The sequence below is a fragment of the Phacochoerus africanus genome, chromosome 5 (assembly GCF_016906955.1).
Source record: "Phacochoerus africanus isolate WHEZ1 chromosome 5, ROS_Pafr_v1, whole genome shotgun sequence".
Classification (NCBI taxonomy): domain Eukaryota; kingdom Metazoa; phylum Chordata; class Mammalia; order Artiodactyla; family Suidae; genus Phacochoerus; species Phacochoerus africanus.
Genome location: NC_062548.1, coordinates 34226430 through 34249912, shown reverse-complemented (window position 1 = coordinate 34249912; position 23483 = coordinate 34226430). Strand labels below are relative to the sequence as shown.

General features: G+C 44.4%; 1 protein-coding gene across 1 annotated transcript in view; it reads left to right on the top strand.

Moving 5' to 3' along the window:
• The window catches only part of ERCC4 (ERCC excision repair 4, endonuclease catalytic subunit), a 40770-nt gene extending 17624 nt beyond the window's left edge, over positions 1-23146 (top strand). Inside the window, 9 exon segments of the mRNA XM_047780468.1 lie at positions 1523-1703; positions 2682-2810; positions 4496-4606; positions 6606-7206; positions 8998-9090; positions 16122-16234; positions 18664-19055; positions 19057-19272; positions 19274-23146. Coding sequence (XP_047636424.1) covers positions 1523-1703; positions 2682-2810; positions 4496-4606; positions 6606-7206; positions 8998-9090; positions 16122-16234; positions 18664-19055; positions 19057-19272; positions 19274-19399 — 1962 coding nt within the window. The 3' untranslated portion in view covers positions 19400-23146.
• The last annotated feature ends 337 nt before the right edge of the window (positions 23147-23483 follow it).

Genomic DNA, 23483 nt, shown 5'->3' with positions numbered 1-23483 from the left:
AGACACATTAATGTGGAATGGTGGATCCAGAGAATGCTGACTTTTAAAAAATTCCAAGCAGCGTTTTTTTGTTCTGTTTCGTTTTTTGTATGTTGGTAGAACAAGTTCCTGTCTTTCAGACTCTGAATCCATCTTTTTGTCACTGCAAGTAATGCATAGTGATTTTTAAAAAGGAAAAATGTAAGGCCTCATTTTTCTGACTCTTCCAAAACGTCATTTTGCTATGAAATCATGATACATAAAAGTAACTTCATGTGTTTTGTTCCTCTGTAAAATTTTACTATAATTTAGTGCATGGTATACCAAAAAAAAAAAAAACACACACACTCTAACATTCTTTTAATAGAATTTATGTGTCCCTAGAAAAAACAAAATATAACCCATATGTTTTGCACGAAATTTCTGTTTATCACCCCCTGGCTGGTAAAAGTCAAAGTATTGTCTTAGGTATCCTTTTAGTAGCCAAAACAAAATATAGACATAATTTGCATCTTTCAAGAAAATTAACTTCTGTAAATGATTTTACAAAAGAAGCATTTAGATGACTGTACGTAAAATAATCTACAGGTGAGTTCTATGTCCCCATTTATCTAGCACAGTCGCACTAACTGCCTGTTGTCATGGCGTAATTATTAAAAGTATGATTTCATTGTCATAAGAGTCCTGGTTTGGACAGTAGCGTATATGATCAGCCACATTTTACCCCTGCTCAGTATGTATTAGATACGATGCCAGGTAGTAAATTGCTTCCGTATTATGCTCCACGTATCGTATCACCTTTTTAGTTACAGAATTAGCTTGCAAAGGAAATGCACATAATACATAACCGTGGATATGTAGATACTTACATAGTAAATACATAAAGCCCTCCCGCACTTAGGCTACTTTTTAGGATCTTATAAGGTATTCAGATTTAGTTGGAATATCTTCCCATCCATAAATCACACTTTAAAAAATAAATAAATAAACGAATCTTCTATGCCAACAAGTTTAGGTCCACTGTTACTTGATACCACTGCTAATTTGATACCATGAAGTATCTCTAGTTTATGTCCTCTGCTTCCTCATTCAACTGGATCTCTCACCACTGTCCATCCAGGATAGGGGCACAGCCAACCTTGGCAGAAATTGAATGTGTCTCAGCTACTTGCTCTGATTCTTCACAAAAGCAAATAATTGATTATGTAATGTCTATCAGGCCTTTTTTCTCCTAATAATCTAAGTGTGGGTAATTATGAGTTGACTCTATCTGATCATAAAGATTCTGGTGATGACATGCTGCTTTATATTTGAAAAAATAAACATTATTATTAGAATCTTATGAACTTAAATTTTCTATCCATTTCCTTGGGAGATAATGTTTGGGATTTTTTTTAAATTATTGTGGTAAAATATACATCATAAGATTTACCATTTTAGCCATTTTTAGGTATATAAGGGATAATGTGTGTTGAAAGTATAATTTGTAGTAAGAGCTATATTGAACATACTTTAGCAATACTAAATTTTATTCTTGTTTTAGACAATTCGCCATTATCTGGATCCTTTGTGGCATCAGCTTGGAGCCAAGACTAAATCCTTAGTTCAGGATTTGAAGATATTACGAACTCTGCTACAATATCTCTCTCAATATGATTGTGTCACATTTCTTAATCTTTTGGAATCTCTGAGAGCAACAGAGAAGGCATTTGGTCAGAATTCAGGTGAGAGATAAAAATACTAATATTATCCTAGGAGCTGATTTGAATAAAGTACCAGATTTTGTTGGAGGATCAGGTGTGGGGCGTGCCATATTCAACTACATGATATACTAAGATTTCAACTTACGTTTAAGTTCATAGCATAAGGGTGTAGGTTTTATTGATAGCTAATGTTTCCACCTACTTAACTTCTGTTCTGTATAATAATACATATTCATATCCATTCCAGGCAATTTTATTTCTAGAAGAAGCTGGGTCTATTACAGGCAGTCCCTAACTTAGAAATAGGTTGTGTTCTAAAAGTTTCGTTGTTATGAACTTAAAATTCATTTTCCCCAAACAGCAAGGGAATTTGGAGTTTCATCAGCTCAAGTGCTGAAGAATGAGAAGAGGAAATTTGTAGGCAGCCATCCACCGTCCTGTTTCTTTACCAGTCACATCCTTCCCCCGCTACTGTGACCTTTCTCACTGTCTTGCTACATCAGTGATGTTTAAAGTGTGGTCCAGGGGCTGCTGGGGCCAAGATTTAATACAGTTAATATTTTTTCCTGCTTCACTGGGGACATTCTCGAATACAAACTACACATGCAGAGCCCCGAAGAATATGTTGATGGCCAGTACACTTGCGTTCACTGCCTTCCCCTTGAGTTCAGGCACCAGCCGTGTTACTCACGGAGGCTTCTGAACCATCACAGGAAATGGCAACACTGTGGGGAAAAGTCAATGAGGAATCAGTATTACTATGGGAATGGCTTTGAGGTCACAGGCCCTCCTAAACACATCTTGGGGACCCCCGAGGATCTATAGGCTGTACTTTAAAAACTAAACAGTGACAGAGGCCATGGTAAGGGAGACGATGTGGTAGGGAGATGAGCAGGAGGGTAACTGGTTGTGTACACAGGTCACGTGACCCTCAAAGAGTCTCCGAAATTAACCATAAATTCAAGGCTTTTTTTTTTTTTTTTTAACTTTTTACATTAGGTTGGCTGTTTCTTGACTCCAGCACCTCAATGTTTGTAAATGCTCGAGCAAGGGTTTATCACGTTCCAGATAACAAAATGAGTAAAAAAGGCAAAATGCCTGAAGAAATAGAGATTAAAGAAGAGCAAGGTATCTCGTATGCTTAAGTCTTCAGACGTGTCTTTTATTTAAGTAATTGGTGTGGAAATGCTTATCAAGTTAGAGTATAATTTTAAATCTCCTTCGGCCAAGTGAAAAATGTGACTGCATATTAATTCTATGTTATATGTGACGTGTGTAATGTATGTTCAGAGTGTGTTCAAAGTAGTCCATATGGAGCCATTGCCAGGGGATTCCAAGCAACAAATGTTAAATGTCAGTTAAGAGTATTCTTACTGCTACTTAAGAATTATAGATTGTTGTGTGTTTTTGTTTTTTGGGGGTTTTTATTTTGTCTTTTGTCTTTTTAGGGCTGTACCCGAGGCATATGGAGGCAAATCAGAGCTGTAGCTGCCAGCCTACACCATAGCCACAGCAACGCAGGATCCAGGCCATGTCTATGACCTACACCACAGCTCATGGCAACACCAGATCCTTAACCCACTGAGCAAGGCCAGGGATCCAACTCGCGTCCTCTTGGATACTAGTTGGGTTCATTAACCGCTGAGCCACGATGGGAATTCCTGTTGTGTGTTTTTTTTTAACTTCAGAGTAATTACTGTTTGGGTACTTAAAGTCTCAGTGGAACTTTTTTTGTGGGTTTTTTTTGGGGGGGGGGGTCTTTTTGTCTTTTTAGGGCCACACCCATGGCTTATGGAGGTTCCCAGGCCAGGGGTCCAGTCAGAGCTGTAGCCGCCATCCTGTGCCACAGCTACAGCCACAGCCACACAGGATCTGAGCCCTGTCTGTGACCTACACTGCAGCTCCCGGCAATGCCGGATCCTTAACTCAGTGGGACATTTTAATATCCCTTCCAGCTTTTAGGGAACGTAAATACCAAAGTGAGGCAAATACTGGATTTGTCTCATATTCATCTAGTAGGTATAATAAATAGCATTTTTTTTAAGGCATGGGATAGCGTTAATGCTCACGTCCTGCCTAATTCAAAGGTCTATTTCAAAACTTAACTACATCATTAATATGTTTGAGTACTTATAGAAATAGAAGTTTTATTGTCGTCTGCTCGTATCCCATGTTAAGGATTGTGAAAAACATGGGGTTCTTAGAAATAATAAATACTATTTATTCGGTACCGATTCCTTTATTTTGTGTAGCAGTGTATATATAAGGTCGCAGCTGACAACTAAGACATAATCACCTCTTATTAGCGACCATGCATATCCCCTCCTGTCAGAGCCTGTGTTAATGTGGGTTTGAAGTGTCCATAAGGAGACCTTCCTCTCGGACACAGGTTCTATCTGTGGAGCATTGTGACGAATGTTCAGAGGAACGGGCTTCCTCTAGGAGTGATGTCTGTGTTATATATTGTTTTAAAAGCCTTTGGCGGAGTTTCCGTCGTGGCGCAGTGGTTAACGAATCCGACTAGGAACCATGAGGTTGTGGGTTTGATCCCTGCCCTTGCTCAGTGGGTTAACGATCCGGCATTGCCGTGAGCTGTGGTGTAGGTCGCAGACGCATCTCTGACCCCATGTTGCTGTGGCTCTGGCGTAGGCTGGCAGCTACAGCTCTGATTCGACCCCTAGCCTGGGAACCTCCATATGCCTTGGGAGCGGCCCAAGAAATGGCAAAAAGACAAAAAAAAAAAAAAAGCCTTTGGAATACTTTATGGATACATTTTAGCACATAGAATGAGGTTATCTTTTATTTCTACACAGACACAAAAAAGGAACTGGTCCTAGAAAGCAACCCAAAATGGGAAGCACTGACCGAAGTATTGAAAGAAATTGAGGCAGAGAATAAGGAGAGTGAAGCCCTTGGTGGTCCAGGTGGGTAAAAAGGACACAGTGAAGTTTGCCTTCAAAATCTAGCAAGTGAGGCTTTTTTGATTAGCTCTTAAAAAATAACTCATATTGTTACTTTGTTTATAAAATGTAGAAGAGTCAATGCCACATGACCACTGAAATCTAGTGACAACCTCTTTTATGTTCATTGGATGTGGTTTATTTCCAGGTCACATCATTGTATATTCATGAAAGTAGGTTTTTTGGTTTTGTTTTTTTTTAACTGATCACGTTCTCAGGACTTCTATTTAAAGATACAGCTCATCTCCACATATATGTTCACCAGGCTTTCCCTCTGGAACTCCCAGGTAGAAAGCTAATGGGCTTATGTTTTGGGTTCTCAGCAAGTGCTTTCCCCCAAAAAAAACCTTACCTCTTCTATGGAGTGACGTTGACCTAAAAGAATTCCAAGTTTTAGGGCTACTCTTTTCAAACATGAGTATACTAGGAGATTAGCACAGTAGACTAAACCTGAACTAAATCTTAAAAGTAAAATGAGATAGAAATTAAAACTAGATCTTAAAAAATACCTTTGAGACTTTGAATTCATAAAGCAACAAAGGCAGGCACACAATCCTTATGTGAGTAATTATGTGACTCTGATATTATCCCAGACCTTATGGTGCAGTGACTTAAGACCCAAAGTCATGCACATCCACTTAGAAAACGGGGAAAGAAAAAGGAGAAGGGGGAACCATTACTCTAGTAGCCATCGTTAACATCGGCATATTTCCTTCCTGGTTTTCTTTCATGTATTTTCTGTTTCCATCATTAAAGTTACAGTGTTGATATAATTTCTGGGTATAGAATTAATGAGTCGATGATCCTGACATTTTTAAAGTTCTTGAGACATATTACCACATTAATTTATAGAAGGTTTTTAATCCATCGTCATTGCTTTTGTATATAAGAGCTTCTTTCTTTTTCATGTAGCTGACAGTGACTAGAGACTCTGTATATGTTTGTGTCTACATATATATAACAATTTCAGTAATTTGATTGGAGAAACATTATCTTGTTTTAAATTTTAATGTTTGATGAGCTCAGTGTTTTCTCAAATGCATTTCCTTTTGTGACTTGTCTTAGTTTCCTCTGCTGGTTTAGGCTATGTCCTCAGTATCAGCTCTTTATGTATTAAAGATATTAAGATTATCATAGTTTTGCATAAAGTTGTTTTTTGTGTTTAGCTTTTTTATTTTTTTATTTTTTATTTTATTTCATTTTATCTTTTGTCTTTTTAGGGCCACACATGAGGCATATGGAGGTTCCCAGGCTAGGGGTCAAATCGGGGCTACAACTGCCGGCCTACACCAGAGCCACAGCAACGCAAGATCCCAGCCATGTCTGCGACCTACACCACAGCTCACAGCAACGCCAGATCTTTAACCCACTGAGCAAGGCCAGGGATCAAACCCACAACGTCATGGTTCCTAGCTGGATTCGCTTCTGCTGTGCTACGACAGTAACTCCCTTTTTTTTTTTTTAAGCTTTTTTTAATGCATAGTTTTTTTATGCTCATAGAATCTATCTTAGAGTATAGATAACAATCTTCTCTGAGATTTCTTCCATCGTTTTTAAGCCTGGAAAATCATCCTTATCTGGAGAGATGGAAAATAGGCATCTTTTTATGATTGGATTTTTAACATTTGCCTTTGTAATCCATTTGGAATTTATTTTGGTATGTAAGATCCTCTAAAAAATTATTAATTAAAAAGAGCTTCTTCAAAGCCTCCATTATACCACAGCTATACTTTCCTAAGACTAAATATTTCTGGCTTCAACTTTACTCAAAAGATTTAGGTAATCCTGCCAGGGAGGTGAAAGTGTGTGACAAGCATCTGAGACCCTTTTCACACAAACCGTAAAAGTATCTTTAGCGCCCAGAGGTGAGATGGGTTGTCCATGTGGGGGAAGGGACCACAGGGGCAGGGGGGCCGAAGGGCGACAGGTGAGGTAATAGCGATGTAACGTTTTCTAATTTTAGGACAAGTCCTCATTTGCGCAAGTGACGACAGGACGTGTTCGCAGCTGCGAGAGTACCTGGCTGTCGGAGCAGAGGCCTTTTTATTAAGGCTCTACAGGAAAACCTTTGACAAGGACAGCAAAGACGACGCGGTGTGGATACAGTTCCGGAAGGAGGACGACTCGAAGAGAACCATGAAATCCAGCAAAAGGGCCCAAGACCTGCGGCACAAAGACAGGGCGGCTGCCAAAGAGAGGGCGCTCAGAAAGAAGAAGCCCCGGTTGACGTTAACGCAGATGGTGGGAAGAGCTGACGAGCCGGCGGCGGAGGAGGGGGCCGTCGGGGAGGAGCGGCCCGGAGACGGCAGCAGCAGCCCTGAGAGCTGCTTCCAGGAAATCAAGCACGAGGAGTTTGATTTAAACCTGTCCTCCGACTCCGCCTACGGAATCCTGAAAGACCCCCTGACCATCCTGCACCCGCTCCTGGGCTGCAGCGACCCCTACGCGCTGACCCGGGTCCTCCACGAGGTGGAGCCGAGATACGTGGTTCTGTACGACGCGGAGCTGACGTTCGTGCGTCAGCTGGAAATTTACAGGGCCGCCCGGCCCGGGAGACCCTTGAGGCAAGTTATCGGGAGTCGGCACTGTGATGTTATCGGCTTCCCCGTCCCAGCTCTTTAGGGTGTAACACAGATATGCCGCTTGCGCACGGGGTTCTTATCGTGAACATTACAGGGTTAGGATGTTGGTTGAGTTTATGAAACCTTATTTGGCTTTCGCATCCGTCTGGGAAGGGTGCGCGGGAAGGCGGCGGGACGTTGCAGTGGAGCATCGAGCCTGGGGGCGGGGGGTGAACGCTCTGGCCCTTCTTCCTTGGGCTTCTGCTGGTCTGGGCCGTAGTCCTTATGCTTGGGTTGTAGCTGATGGGGTGCTGCATCTGAACAAGTCTAGGAAATTTAGAAGATCCTAACTTCTACCAAATGGTAATGTAATTATGACTCAGCTAAATAATCCCAGCCGTCTAAAATGCCTTTCTTACAAATTTGAAGACGTTACAGCCACATAAAACTAAAGTATTGGGGGAATTATAATACCAAGTTTTCTTGAGTTTCAAGAAATATCAGATGAAAAATCTACAGAAATATCAGATGAGAAAATGATGCCTCCCAAAGAATATAGTGTTCTGGTTCTCCAATTATCTGAGGGAAATAAACAGCAAAATTAATATCCTGAACTCGGCCTGAACCAAAAGCAGAGCCAAAAGAAACTGTTCTAGCAGTTTGACTAATGCCCCCTTTCAGAGTAGAGATGAATGGAGGAGGTGGATCAGAAATCACGCAGGATGGAGAGATTAGGTGAAGCTGGTAAAATAATTATAGGCTGATAAATTGTTCATACTTTGCTATTGATCAACATGGTAGATAGCTTGTGTGCGCCAAAGTTCCCCATTGCCTGAGGGTAGGATCGTGTGATGTTTAGAAACCAAATAAATGTCAGAGGCAGAAGGGACCTGGGAGTTCAACCACTCGCTCCATCAAGGGGAAACTGAGGCCCAGAATCGGTGATGACCTACGCTTGGCCATGCAATAACATTCTCGGGAGAGCTGAGGTCTCTGGACTTGTTGGCCAGTGGGCTTTTCTCTGTGCCCACCTTAAAGAGATAGAGTCTAGGAAGATGAAGGCCGGGAGAAAAATTCAGGGCCAAAAAGGGAAATACCTCTACTAGAAGGTGAAGAGAAGAGGCAGACGAAGTGCCTAACTCAGCTCCTTCGCAACAGACAAGATAGAAAAGCTGACCTTTTCTGAAAGAAAAGAATATGTCAAATGATTTCTTGAGGCGCCTGATAAAATCCATATGTCTTCTGTGTCCGTGTGTTTGTATAAAATGTTGATGACTCGGTTCTGTGAAGACGTGAATAAAAAGCAACTGAGAAATTACTTGTGCAGATAAAGGTCATATAGATTTCATTTGTTTATTTTTCACTAACATGAACTTTCATAAGCTGGCTTTTATAACTACTATCCAACTCTTTAAACGATTGTTTGGCAGAGGTGCAAAGAAAAAACTGAAAAAAAGAGAAGCCGCTAGGATCGTGTGTTTTCTGATTTGTTTATAGTTAGGAGGGAAGAATTATTCTGTCCCTCTTTGTTATATTTCAGTGCTTACCTAAACTCTGTCCCTTCTTTTGGTGAAAGAAGGGGGGGGAGGAAATCCATGTGGTAGTGAGACCTTTAACAGGTGGGATTTATGCTGCTTAATTTTAGTAAGTGTGTGATTAGTGGAACCTTTTCTCCTCAGTCAAATATTTATTATTTGAACACTCTAGGTTGCTGATTTCAAACGCCATGTTCTTCCTTCCAGGGATTAAAAATGACGCATTTGCAGCCTGACAGAGTTCTGTCTTAACTTGCAGGGTTTACTTTCTCATATACGGAGGTTCAACCGAGGAACAACGCTATCTCACTGCCTTGCGGAAAGAAAAGGAAGCCTTTGAGAAGCTCATAAGGTAAATACGTAGGAGAAGAGGATGAAGGAATCAGAGGCCTTGCAAGATCCAGAGGTTTCTCTGGTTGGGAGAGTACCTGTAGCCCTCAGGAGAGATGGCGAAGGGAAGCCACTGGGGAGGGTCACGTTCAGGTACAGCCCGAGGTCTGGGTCACTCAGGGTTTCTGTGCAGCGACACGCATTTCTTTTTCTCTCCCCCTCTCTGTTCCACCATCTCCAATTGCTCAGGGGGTTAATAGACGCTTCGAAATGTGAAGAAAACTGCCCTTCTGTTTGTAAAGGAATACAAGACAACCAGCAGTATAACTAAAACACAAGTTTTCTAAGAAATCTGTTCTGAAATCTCTCTTTTTTCTCTCTCTCCCCCGTTCCACCCCCCCATGTACAAGATTTCTCCCTGCCCTTGGAATCGTGATTTTTTTTTTTCCTCTCCTTCTAAAATGTCCATTGTCCATAGGTGGGTGACTGCTGTTTGCTGGGAAACACTTTTCTAGCCCACTTTTCCAATCCATAGAATCGCTCTGGGAAAATATTTTTTAAAAGGTGCGACATTTGTCTGAACAGATGTGTGTTTTTTTGAGAATGAGTATCCTTTAATGTTCCCAATCCAAATCGAAAAAGCTTTCTGGTTTGACATAAGGAAGATGTTTCTAAGAGAGGTATTTGCAAACTGCATGGACATCCTGCACACAGTTGAGAAATCTTAGTGCCCCCCCCCCCCCCGAGGGATGTTGTCAGGGCGATGGCAGCTGGGTGAGAGCAGATGGATCAGAGGGTCTCTAAGGGGTCCCAGAAGTGAGGGCAGGGGCCAGACAGGATATCCTTGAGCTGAGTCAGAGAAAAGACTGGACCAGAGGAGACCATGGCCTGGCCTGAGTGTGGCAGGGCCAGACCAGTCTTCCAAGCCTCAGGCATTGGCAACATGCCAGTGACAGCGAGAGGACAGAAATCATTTTTAGTGGCAGTTGGCAAGCCAGGACCTAGACACAACTTCAAAATGGATACCCATCCTTCAGCACTGGCCATGGGCTCTCACCATATGCTTAAAATATGCAGATAACCCCAGTTCCTCCAGGGCATGTGTCCCTGGAAACACAAGTGCTTTCTGAATCAGTGCCACCAGGCCCTTTGAAGAGACTCAGTACAGTACGTGGGCAGTACCCTTGCCGTCCTCTGTGACTGTGGCGTGCCTTGGCCGTGGGTTCTTACAGCTACTGGTCCTTCAATTATTGGTCAGTCCTTTCAGCCTATGAAAATGTATTTTCTATTAATGTGCCCTGTGGGATAGTTTGTATCTGGATATGAGTGTTTTTCAAAAAATATTCCAGAAAGTGTTATAACAAATCAGGTATTAGACAGACTGCCTCTTCCTCTCCAAAGCTCTTAGTGCCTGAGTCTTCATCTCCCAAACTCAAAACAGTCGACCAATATTTCTGGAGCATCTATCACGAGCCACCCCTTTGGCTAATATTCAAGTGCTAGAGCTACAGTGGTGCAGAAAAAGTCTCTGCCCTCCCTCCTGGAGTTTTCCCTCTAGTGGACAAACTTCGGATGATCCTGGAAAGTGTAATAAGTAGACACAGGCAGAGGGCTACAGCCGTGGGCTGCAGAGGCTAAAGGAAAGGGTGTCGCACGAGAATCTGTCAGGGACCTGACCCTGCGTGGGGCATCAGAGGCAGCGTCACGAAAGGAGTGACCTTTACGCTGACGCAGGAAGTGTGTATTCCAGTTGCGAAGTAGATGAGGCAGCGGGGCCGGGGGTGGGGGTGGGGGGGGGTTCTGTTGAACAAGGGGGTGTGTGGAAGCCAAGGTGACGAGGCCTGTTAAGGATTTAGGGCAAAGGCAGGAAGACAGGACTGAAGCGCTCCAAGTAGGAAAGTGACATCATGTGTGTTCAAAGGCTCCCTCTGGCCTCAAACTGAGGAGTGGATGGAGGAGAGAAGGGGTCAGGAAGCTGCCACAGGTGTCTGATAAGGACGGTTGGCAGCCAAGGTCAGGTCGACGGGGAGAAGAGGACAGTTTTAGGAGAGTTTGAGGAAATGAAATCAAAGAATTGGTGCTGCTGAATGTGAGCCAGTACCTCCTAACTGCTCCTTCACTCTTTTTACAAGATCTTGGCCTAAGGCTTCGCTGATCAAAGTAATTGTCTCCAAATGACATATGAGCACAAGGTGCTAACAAAGCCACACGAGCTTGTTGGCGTCATGTTGAGGGTCCCCAAGACCACCCTCGGGCTCAGTGAGTCACTACAGGGGCCACAGAAGTCAGAAAGACAGGTGTCGGCACAGTCACAGTTTATCACAGGGGAAGGACGCACGGGGGCAAGTCCTGGAAAAATCCAGCTTACGCTCTCGAGTGTCCTCTCCCAGTGGAGTCACAGGACATGCCCAGTCCTCCCATGGCAATGCGTGTGACAGCACACACTCAGTGTTGTCCACAGGGACCTGTCCCAGAGACGTGGACTCCAGCCTTCTTACTGAGGGTTGGCTTTGTAGAGACAGTACTCGTGTGACAGACTCCAGCTCCCGGAGCAGAAACAGGTATTCCACATTAATCACACTGTTGGCATAAACCCTCGGATCACACTGGTGCCATGTGGCCCCAGGCTCACAAAAGCCCACTTATCAGGCAGAATAGTCCTAGGGCTCAGAGCTCAACTCCCAGAAGCTGGCCAAGGACTTCTGGGAAGACAGGCTGGGGAGACAAGCCTTTCTTGGGAATGTGCAGGGTTTGAGCAGCCCAGGTCTGCTCGCTTAACCCTTTCCTGCACAGTGCTGCAGCCAAGGGAGCTGGTAGCAGCTGAGCAGGTGAGTTTTATGCTCCAGGCCTCCTTCCCGCAGCTGCCCCTTCTCCAGGACCTCCGGAACCTGACCCTGGACAGAGTGCTGTCAGCGGATCCTAGCCAGACCTGGGGGACCCCATGCCATTCCTGGGGTTTATACAAGTGACTCAGCATATCAAAGGGCTCAGGGACGGGGTTCAGATAAGCCCAGCACAAACTAGAATCTCACTCCAAAGAACCGGAAATAAGGACTATCGCCTGCATTTTCATCTCTACAGTAATTCCCACACCAGGTTTGGATGTGATTTTATCTACCATCTGGCGTGAGTTTCTCCACTCTCTCAGTGGGGGTTGTCTGCTTGTTATAATCTCCCCCGTTACACAGGTTGTTACACTGCTTAGAATCCTAAGATACTTACTTTCCCAGAAAACTTGGGGAATTTGAGAAGTTTGTTTTGAAAAGCACAATACATGTAAGGGGTGTGGCTAAAAGAGCATTTGCCCTGAGCCTGGACTTAGAGAAAAATTTAATGTGAGACCGAGGAAAAGTGCTCCTGCCAGGACCTCCGTGAGGGATGTTGTAAGAACAAAAGCAGTGCTGCCTTTTAAAATAACCAGAGAGGAATGAATCAGGAGAACTGGCAGTGGAAGCGTTGTTTGGCTGGACTGGAGATCAGTAGATTACAGATGACAGGGAACGAGAAAAAGATTACACTTGTAAGTATTGATAATAAAATGCTCCCCGGGTCAAAAAATTAGCGGTAACATTCTGAGTATACATAGTTTTAGAGAGGTCACTACTTTTCAAAAGAAAGGGTTAGAGTATTTGAAATTTTACAGTCAGAAAATATGGTCACAAAATGAATTAGCATGAGGGCTTGAATAAATGCCCATTTGAAGAAACTTCTAGTCTAGTACCTCCTCCCTGTGTTATCAGTTGTACAGGCTGTTCAAGTATCACTGGAGATGTGAAAGCAAAATTTAAAAACCTCAGTACTTAAAGTAATAGGAATCCGAATTGTTTATTATTTTGTGTCTATCACATAGAGTAACTTACATAACTGCTACATGTTGAAAGCAGAGGCCTGGATATTTATACTGGTGGCACATTTCTGTTAATTTGAGTTACTGGCTAGGAAGAGTTCATATTTTCTTCGCAGCCTGGGTTTCTTTGTTTGTTTGTTTTTGCTTTTCAGGGTCGCACCCAATGGCACATGGAGGCTCCCAGGCTAGGGGTGCAATCAGAGCTGCAGCTGCCAGCCTACACCACAGCCACAGTAATGCCAGATCTGAGCGGCGTCTGCAACCTACACCACAACTCAGGGCAACGCCGGATCCTTAACCCACTGAGCAAGGCCGGGGGTCAAACCCACATCCTCATGGATCCTAGTCGAGTTAACCGCTGCGCCATCACGTGAACTCCTACAGCCCTAGTTCATTTCAGGGGTGTATTTTTTTCCTCAGACTCAATTTGCAGTTATAACATTTCATGATGAACTGGCTGTTTGGTTTAACAGTATTAACTGAAACAGTTGTGGGATCATTTCAAAGTAAATCTTCAGTGTTTTAGCATAATCGTGGATAATGAGGGATCAGGTTACCACATTATAAGAAAAGTAGTTGTAATAACAGCTCACATTTATATAGCACTTGTTATGGGCCAGGTACTATTCTGAGTGCTTTGCGTGTATCATGTGATCCTTCCAATGGTCTTTTGAGGTTAGGTTTTAGCATTATCCCCATTTTACAGACGAAGTTGAGGGACGGAGCCGTTAAACAACTTGCCTAAGTTTACATAGCCAGTAAGTGGTTTCGGAGCCACAAAACATGGATACAGAGTCTCCCTTCTAACCCACCCACAGATTGCAGATTAATCAGCGAATTACAGATTAATCAGGGAATTAGGGTGCCTCCACACGGGCAATAGCTTTTAGCCAGTAAGGTAAGTGGAGTCAGAGAAAAATAATCCCCATGGCGATCCCAAATGTAAAAGAAAAATTTAAGAGCAGGAAGTTGTTTGAATGGTGTGCACTTTCTCCTCGGCTGGAGTCTAGTGGGTGTAACGGGGCAGTAATGAGGGGCCGCCAGAGCCACTGTCACTGCAGAGAATTCTTCAGCAGGCAACACTTGACACTGGTTTGGAGAATAACCAGGGAGAAGGGAACTGGAACCATTGTCTGCCCCCATGCGATCTATTTATAAGACATTGTTCTAATAATAGCTTTGCCTTTGTATGTTGTTTCAAATAGTATAGAATTTAAACTTGGAGTTTGTTTTCTCGTGGAACCTCTTCGTGGTACCCTGCCCTTAAACTTCAGGTATCCAGAGCAGTTGGGGAATTGCTCCGTCTGATTTTACTTCCTTTCATTGGAAAATCCTTGTTGTTTCAACTCTTACTGAAATCTCTGGTTGCTATGGAAGATTCCTCTATGTCACCTTCCCTGGACTCTCTCTTACTGCAGTTAGTTCCACCGTTGCTTTTCACATTGCCGTGCTTCCTTAACTCAGTTGCAAGCCCTGTGAGGGAAGAGTCCCAGCCTTAAACATCTTTTCTGTGGAGCTGCCATAACGGACACACACAGTACTTGCCATTTCCTGAGCTGATTATGACCTTTGCCGGTTTTGAAAAATAAGACTATGGCAGGAGTTCCCGTCAGGGCTCAGTGGAAATGAATCTGGCTAGCGTCCATGAGGGTGCAGGTTGGATCCCTGGCCTCACTCAGTGGATTAAGGATCCGGCATTGTCGTGAGCTGTGGTGTAGATTGAAGATGCAGCTCGGATCCCCAGTTGCTGTGGCCGTGGTGTAGGCCAGCAACTGTAGCTCCAATTTGACCCTTAGCCTTGCATATGCCACAGGTGCCGCCCTAAAAGAAAAAAAAAGAATGAAAGAAAAGAAAAATAAGACTGTGGCCAACCTGGCTTCCTCTTCCTGTGGTTATAGAGGATCTTGTCATGATTCTGGCTTCTGGTTACAGATCCAAATTTTGATTGTACAGGCTTGTCAGACTACCAGGTTTAAGGTACTGAGCTTCCTTGAAGGCAGGAATTATTGGGGAACCCTCTGTATATCCAGACTACCTTGAACAGCACGTGGGAGCCCTCCTGAAATGTTTTAAGTAAATGCACAAGTGAGTGAATCAATGCTGCTCTACTGCATAACCCAGGTGTTGATTTTTTTTGTTGTTCAAATCTCTTCTGGAAGTTTGCTTTCTAGTATCAATCTTGGTTTTCCTTTAAAACTGAGGATGTTTAATGGGGCCTCCCACTGGGAGTTTTTATTTATTTATTTGCTTTTTAGGGCCACATCTGTGGCATATGGAGGTTCCCAGGCTAGGGGTCAAATTGGAGCTGTAGCCGCTGGCCGCAACCACAGCAACACCAGATCCGAGCCACATCTGTAGTCTACACCACAGCTTATGGCAACGCCAGATGCTTAACCCACTGAGCAAGACAGGGATCAAATCCACATCCTCATGGATCCTAATTGGGTTCATTACCCCTGAGCCACAAGGGGAACTCCTGGAGTTTTTCAAATCAAAGTTCTACTGTGGATGTTTTCAGTTGCTTAATAATTGATTTTTTTTAATTTATTTTTTGTCTTTTAGGGGTGCATCTGCGGCATATGGAAGTTCCCAGGCTAGGGGTCAAGTTGGAGCTATACCTCTGGCCTATGCCACAGCCATAGCAATGCCGGATCCAAGCCACATCTGCAACCTACATCACAGCTCCCAGCAACACTGGATCCTTAACCCATTGAGCAAGGCCAGGGATCAAACTGGCATCCTCATGGATGCTAGTCAGATTCATTTCTGTTGAGCCACGATGGGAACTCCAATCATTGATTTTTAACTGTCTTATTTTGACTACTCTGAAAATAGTGCAATATAAAAGACCTGAATTCTTTTCAATGCTCAGGAACCCACTTAGCATGTTTTTATAAAAAGTCTCAATCTATCTGTGGGAGTTTTTACGTGCTTATTTCATGTCTCAATGTGTTTGGAGGTCATATAGAATAGAAGATAAATAACAGTTTCTTGAACTCTGGAGGATGAGCAGCAGTATCCAACCAGGAAGCTCTTTCTGCCTCCTTTACTGTCGCGTCTCGTGTGTATTTACTTGCCACGTGTTTCCTGTGATCCCTTTGCCACGGCAGTTACATAGATCATTTTCTGTACTGTAGGTTACAAAAGAGCAACACCTGGAATTTTGACGTTAGCTCAGAAATGTTGATGGTGTTTTTCTCCCCCAGGGAAAAGGCCAGCATGGTTGTCCCCGAAGAAAGAGAAGGCCGAGATGAGACGAACCTGGACCTCGTCAGAGGCCACGTGTCTGCGGGTGCTCCTGCTGATACCCGCAAAGCAGGTGAGTCCTGCCCTTGGCTGAGCCGCTCCTGCTGCCTGCAAGGGAGCTGGAAGGTTGCAGCCTTTCTCTGCAGAAGCTCTTCAGCGTGGAGTCCGCTCGCAAACCCTGGTCTCAGCTCTGCATTCACTGACCTAGCCACGTGTCCTTCCTGGACCTCGAGATCCTCACCTGTGAAATGAGCGAGGTTGCGTTCTAGGCACCAGCACTTGGAAATCAGTTACATTCAGCATCGGCTGAGAGTCAGCATGTAGTTCTGCAAATGGTGATTAGGTTCTCATCTTAACCTGAAGAAGCCAGTTTGCTCACAGGCAGGATAATTGGGGTGCTTTCTCATTTCCTTTGTTGTTGGTTGCTTCTTGACACTTTTCCAGATCCCCAGAGAGACTTGCTGGATCCCTCGTGCACCGTGGGCCAGGGATAACCATGTCCCACTCCTCACACACCCCCTCCCCATGACAGCAGCTGGCTTTAGCCAAGGCATGGGAAAAGCAATACGCTTAACCTTCAGTGGGGCCCAGCGCAGTTAGAGCATTGGATCAGTCTCAGAATTTATTATACTTAAGGGTAATAACCTCTGATGCTTGTTAAAACTGTAGACTTATTCATGGACCCCAGTCCTTAGAATTTCCAATTCAGTGGATCTGAAATGGAGTCAGCATTTCAGGGGCTTCTGATGGAAGTGGTCCTTGGACCCTCCTCTGGGAAGCACTGCCTCAGAGCACCTATGTCTCATTTGAAGAAGACTCTTACTAACTCAGGTTGGGGGCATTTCATGCAGAACTGCAGGATGTTGGGCAGTATGCAGGGAGGCACATGGGAGCATGTAGGCGTCACAGAGAAAGCTATTCACAGAAATCTGCCCTTTTGAGTTCAGTCCTTTCAAGGGCTCGTCTTGGCTTCCTTTTGCCGCTATCACAGTTTGCCACAAATTTAGTGACTTAAAACAACACACATTTTTTTTATTAATGAATGAATTTTATTACATTTGTAGTTGTATAACAATCATCACAACCCAGTTTTATAGCATTTCCATCCCAAACCCCCAGCGTATCCCCCACCCTCCAACCTGTCTCATTTGGAAACCGTAAGTTTTTCAAAGTCTGTGAGTCAGTATATGTTCTGCAAAGAAGTCCATTGTGTCCCAACATTTTTTTTTTAGGGCCGCATCCATGGCATATGGAAGTTCCCAGGCTAGGGGTCAAATCCGAGCTATAGCCACCAGCCTACACCACAGCCACAGTAACACGGGATCCGAGCCACATCTTCAACCTACACTGCAGCTCATGGCAATGCCAGATCCTTAACCCACCGAGCAAGGCCAGGGATCAAACACACGTCCTCATGGATGGTAGTCAGGTTCGTTACCACTGAGTCACCATGGGAAGTCCACACATGTTTAGTATCTTACAGTTATTACCTTGCAATTCCAAAATCCAGATGGGTTCCACTGGGCTGACACAAAGGTCTCAGCAGGGCTGCGCCCTCCCACTGTCCCCCCAGGCCCTAGGGGAGAATCCTTCCTCCTACGGGTCATCGTCATGGAGGCGCCTGCATCCTTTGGCTCCTTCCTCACCTTCAAGACCAGCAGCTCTGATTCTGACCTTCTGACTTCCTTCTTTCACTTATAAGGACCCTGGGCCTGCCTGGATAATCCAGAGTAATCTCCCAATCTTGAGAGGGGCATTCCCAAGTGCCCTTTGCCATGGAAAGTAACATTTACAGGTTCCAGGGATTTAGACATGGACACCTTCGGGGGCCATTGTTGTGCCTGCAGCAACCCTGCATAGTCCTTCAGCCAGCAGCCATGGCATCACCTGGAGCCTGTTAGAAATGCAGAGTCTTGGCCCCGTCCCAGACCTATGAATATAGTAGATATTTTAACTCCATCCCAGGCGATTCATATGCATGTTCGTGGGAGAAGCTCTGAGCTAAGGTTTTTTTCAGAGCTTTGTGGGAGAAGCTCTGAGCTCTTGTTTTTTCCCACCTTCTTTCCATTTTCCCATCCCTGGACTCATTGATATAAGCAGTAAAAGCTCCAAAATTTTTCACAGCTGCTTATAAGGCAGTTTATTCAGAGAACATTTCTAGGCATGTACTGTGTGCCAGGCTCTGGCCTAGCAATTGGGACGAGGATGATCAGTAAAGGGAGGTCAGTGCAACGATGCGGGCCGGTATTGGGAACCGCAGAGGGAAGACGATGGCACACGCTGGCACTTAGAAATCCTAAGTCAGAAAGAACCGAGAGCGCCTGTCTTTGCTGTCAATAAACCTTTTCGAAAATATGGGGAAATGTGGAGTGACACCTAGTATTGTGTAACCAGGCATTGGAGGTGAACAACAGAAGCACAGATTTAAACCTCCATGTGATCATCTGTCTTGGGGAGTTCTTCCCCAGTGACCTGACTTCAGATGCTCCTTTCTCTGAATAGGTGGCCAGGAGCAGAATGGTACCCAGCAAAGCATCGTTGTGGACATGCGTGAGTTCCGCAGCGAACTCCCGTCCCTGATCCACCGTCGGGGCATTGACATTGAGCCAGTGACCTTAGAGGTTGGAGACTACATTCTGACCCCGGAAATGTGCGTGGAGCGCAAGAGCATCAGCGATTTGATTGGCTCTTTGAACAACGGCCGCCTCTACAGCCAGTGCATCTCCATGTCCCGCTACTATAAGCGGCCGGTGCTCCTGATCGAGTTCGACCCCAGCAAGCCCTTCTCGCTCATGTCCCGGGGGGCCTTACACCAGGAGATCTCCAGCGCCGATGTCAGCTCCAAGCTCACCCTCCTCACGCTCCACTTCCCCAGACTCCGGATCCTCTGGTGGCCCGTCCCCCCACGCCACCGCCGAGCTGTTCGAGGAGCTGAAGCAGAACAAGCCGCAGCCTGACGCGGCCACAGCCATGGCCGTGACAGCCGATTCCGAGACCCTCCCCGAGTCAGAGAAGTATAATCCCGGCCCCCAAGACTTCCTGTTAAAAATGCCAGGGGTGAACGCCAAAAACTGCCGCTCCCTGATGAACCACGTTACGAACATCGCCGAGTTTAGCAAGCCTGTCGCAGGATGAGCTGGCCGGGCTGCTGGGGAACGCGGCCAGCGCCAGGCAGCTTTACGAGTTCCTGCACACGTCCTATGCCGACGTCCTGGCCAGAGGGAGGGCGAAGCAATGATCCGCGTCTCCTCCCCGGCCTGCGCTTTGCCGCTGCTCTCTGCCTGCCCGGACAGGCCTTCGCTCTGAGCCCGGGAGCGCCTTCTCTTCCAGCCTTTTCACGACCGCGCTGTTTGCTGGGTCAGGGGACCAGAGGCCAAGCTCTGTGCTTTTCCTGTAGGAATCACGTTCACTTCCCACGCCTTCCCACTGTCTAGTACATTCAGTTTTAAACGAAGTGGTGTTGATAGAAGGCCCTTTCCCATACCAGCAGGCATTTCTGCTTCCTCCACAAACCGATAAAACACAGGGATGTTCTCACCTGTCTACAGACGGGCCCCGGACACTGAGGAGGGAGACTCTCTGCCTTTCCTGACCACGTCTCTCCTCCACCTTGTCCTCAGCAGCCTGCTTCTCCCACCTGTCTGCCTCTGAGACACATCCTTGGGGCCTTCCTGCTGCTAATTTTGGAAAGACAGTCCCCTCTAAAAAACCAGCCGATGGGTTTTCTAATCACCTGGAGATATGCAGCATGCGCTATAACTGAGTTGCTCAAAGCTAATATTTTTAAAACAGGAAATGAATTGCCTATTTACAGAGTTGGATGTCGTAGATGAAGGACCCCTGAAAAGGCTCCGTTTTTACAGATATTCCACCTCCTAAAGCCCTGCGATCCCTAAGCCGGAATGGCTAGTCCCTCAGCCTTGCTCCCTCCCAGCCTCTCCTCACCTGTCCTGGGCCCCCAGCGGGTCCTGTCCCGCGTCCCACCTCCCACATTCCCGAGCCAGAGCGGCCTCTGTGTCTCCCTGAGGGCCAGCCAAGGAGGGACCCCAGAGTTTTTACGATTTGATTTCCCTCCCCTGAGTTGAGCTAGACAGGTCGTAAGGAAATGGACTATCAATGTGTAGAATATATAAAAATTTTAAAGAAATATATTTTAAAGCCTGTAAAGAAAACAGTCTCATTCCCAACCACCTCCTGATTTAGTTTAGGTTCTTGCCGAAGTGGACACACAGGACTTTGGCAGCATCTCTGTGCAGTTTTTAACTTTTACGTTTGAAACATCACTAACATAGGTGTCTTTCACATCTTTCGCAATGAGTCATACGTTTTCTACCTCAAGAGCTGCTGAAGACATCAGCCACCTCACACAGGTTCAGGCCTCGTCAGCGCTGTTTTTATTGGTCACAGCGTCTGAACCCGGAGGAGACGGTGGACCCTGGGACATGAGATGGCCTCACCTTGCACAGAAGCCTTTGAGCGCTCCCCTCCAAACTGCACCTCTCCTGGCATCTGGATTCCTGGGTATGTCGACCTGTGTTACTACTGCTAAAACGTGTGCAGATTTTGTCCCTCTCCACGAGGGTCCTGCAAGAATGAATTAAGGGGCATCAAAGGATCCTATCTGTTAACGTCAGACTCTGTACAGGGACTCGGAGAGGAGGGAAGAGGACAAGAAAGAAAAATTAGCTTAAGGTAGAAGAAAGATTGGGGCTGCCAGTTTTATCCTAGGGCTAAAGATAGACCCTTGAGGAGAGAAAACAAAAAACGCCAGGGTAACATATGTTAACTTTCGCTTGTGTGTGCGTTGCTTGAAGAGTTGCGTCAGAGTCAAAAGTACATTAAAATAGACACCACCTCAAATAGTAGTGGTTATTATCATCTTTCTTCCCTCTGTGCTAGCACTTGCGCTTGAGGGATATAATTTCTTTTTATTTCCTGGTATAATTCCACCTGCCGTTTATTGTGCTTTCGTTACGTAAAAGGAAAATCCTAACATAGCACATTCTTCAATAAAGGTCACACTCCGAGTTAAGTTTTCAAAAATAAGCTCCCTTAAAGCTACCATTTTAAACAGTCCTTGTTATCTCCTACAACATGGAAAACGGTCATAATTGTTCCTAGAGAGCCAGTGTCTGCTGGCTTTCAAATTGCTATTTGCTGTTGTACCTACTGGACATTCAGAGACAATGCACTGTCTCGTGTGTTCCAATTATGAACAAAAATGAACTCTAAAATGGTCATTTTGGGAGTTCCCTGATGGCCTACCAAGTTAAGGATCTGTGGCGCAGATTCAATCTCTGGCCCGGGAACCTCTGCGTTGCCAAGGGCGCACAGCCAAAAAATAAATTAATTAATTAATAATAAAATGGTCATTTTGATTGAAAGGCTGTCACTGCCACTTCCTCTTCCAACTAAATAAATATATTTTTAGTGTCTCCAGTTGTGGAAAGCCTTCAGTACAACCATCATGTATTTACTTTTGTCAGATTCTTTTGCAAATGTTTACAATCTAAAAGTCTTGGGCAAAGAACTAGAAATGCACGCAGTTGCAAAAACTATCACTTTATTTTCTAGCATCATTTTATTAACTTTACCTCTTCCTTTCAAAATTGTGAATAATCCAGTTTGTTTATGAACTCATGCTTGGCTTTTTTAAGATCTTTCTTAAAAACTTGAGACCAGCATTATTCTCTTTTACATGTTTTTTGCATAGAAATTTGAGCATATGAAATATTGTGAGAAATTGTTTTCAGTTTTGTTTAAATCACAGTGCCTCTCTGGATATGTTCTTAAAATTATACAAGAAGAACTCTTTTTTGGGGGGAGTTGGGGGTGGTTAGGGTCACACTCAGCATATGGAAGTTCCCAGGATAGGGGTCGAATCAGAGCTGCAGCTGCCGGCCGAAACCACAGCCGCTACAGTGCCAGATCTGAGTCACGTCTGCAATCTACATCACAGCTCATGGCAACGCTGGATTCTTAACCCATCTAATGGGGCCAGGGATCAAACCCACATCCTTATGGGTACTAGTCAGGTTCCCTACTGCTGAGCCACAACAGGAACTCCAAGAAGCACTCATTTTTAATGGTGGCCATAAATATGAACTTTGGGCAATAAGGTACTATTTCTTTAACCCGAGGCTTAGTAGACTATGTATGTATGTCCACGTATGTTTGAGCCCATCCAGAATGCGTTTTCCCAGCTCATGAGGGACTGAAAGTAATTGTCTCATTCATTAGCCACTGAGACATAGAGGGTTAAGTCCAGATTTGGTTGTGTTGAGATAACAGAGTATGAAATTAATAAATGGCCTCCAGCAGGAAAACCTACACTGAAGCAAATCTGGAGAAGTGGGTGGTGGGGGAGAAAGACAGGCACTATTAGTCTCTGCTTTTGTTTTTCAAGCATAATTTGATTTTCTTTTGGCTCAGAAAACTTCTTTGGGGAAATTCCCTTTTCTTTTGTGTTCAGTTCAACCTAGGAATGTCCCCTTAAAAACCAACATTTAGGAAAATTCTCTTCTCAGGCTTGAGCGTATTAAAATTTACCCAGACTTCGACATGAGTTGTCATTTTTCTTCATTATTTTGCTTTCTATTTTGGTTTATAGCTATTTCCTGTCTGATTCTGAACCTCAGTACTCAATTTACTATCTTTGTCCACAGGTTTTTGGTGGCCTACCCCACTGTTGTTTTTTGATTTAAGGGTCTATAAGCCAAAATTTGGATGGGAGGGAGCCCTGACCATTTACATTAATTTGTAACAGTTGTATGTGTTTTAACAAAATGTGTATTTATTCAGTATTTTTTCAGCATTATGTGGGCAAAATAAAAATAACCATGTATAGTGAAAAGAAATAGGGTCCATATATTCCCAGGACACTATATTTACCAGTGTGTTGATAAATATAATTTAAAATTCAGAGATATTTCATTGGGTTTTTTAATGCAAAATAAATGATTGAAGCTGAAATGTGCTTTGAACCACTGCTTTTGTGTTTGATTTGCTTGGTAAACCCACTTTCTACAGCTTCAGTGAATTCTCTTTTGGTTGTTTTCCTTTCCTGCTTATCACTGTGTAGCATGTGTCCTTCAGGAGGGGAGAAAAACTCTTCTCCTTCTGAAAAATACTCATTTGTTGACATGTAGTGAATGTGTGGTAAATACAATGCCTGGGACACTTTAACTCAACCAAGGTTAATTTCCTGCCACCCCGATGCATACAGTTTTGTTCCTTTAGTGTGGGAGTTGAAAGAAGTGAATTATCCTTTTGACACTTTGAGAATTTATTGTAGCCTCTTAACCAAGTTAATTTTTAGTTCA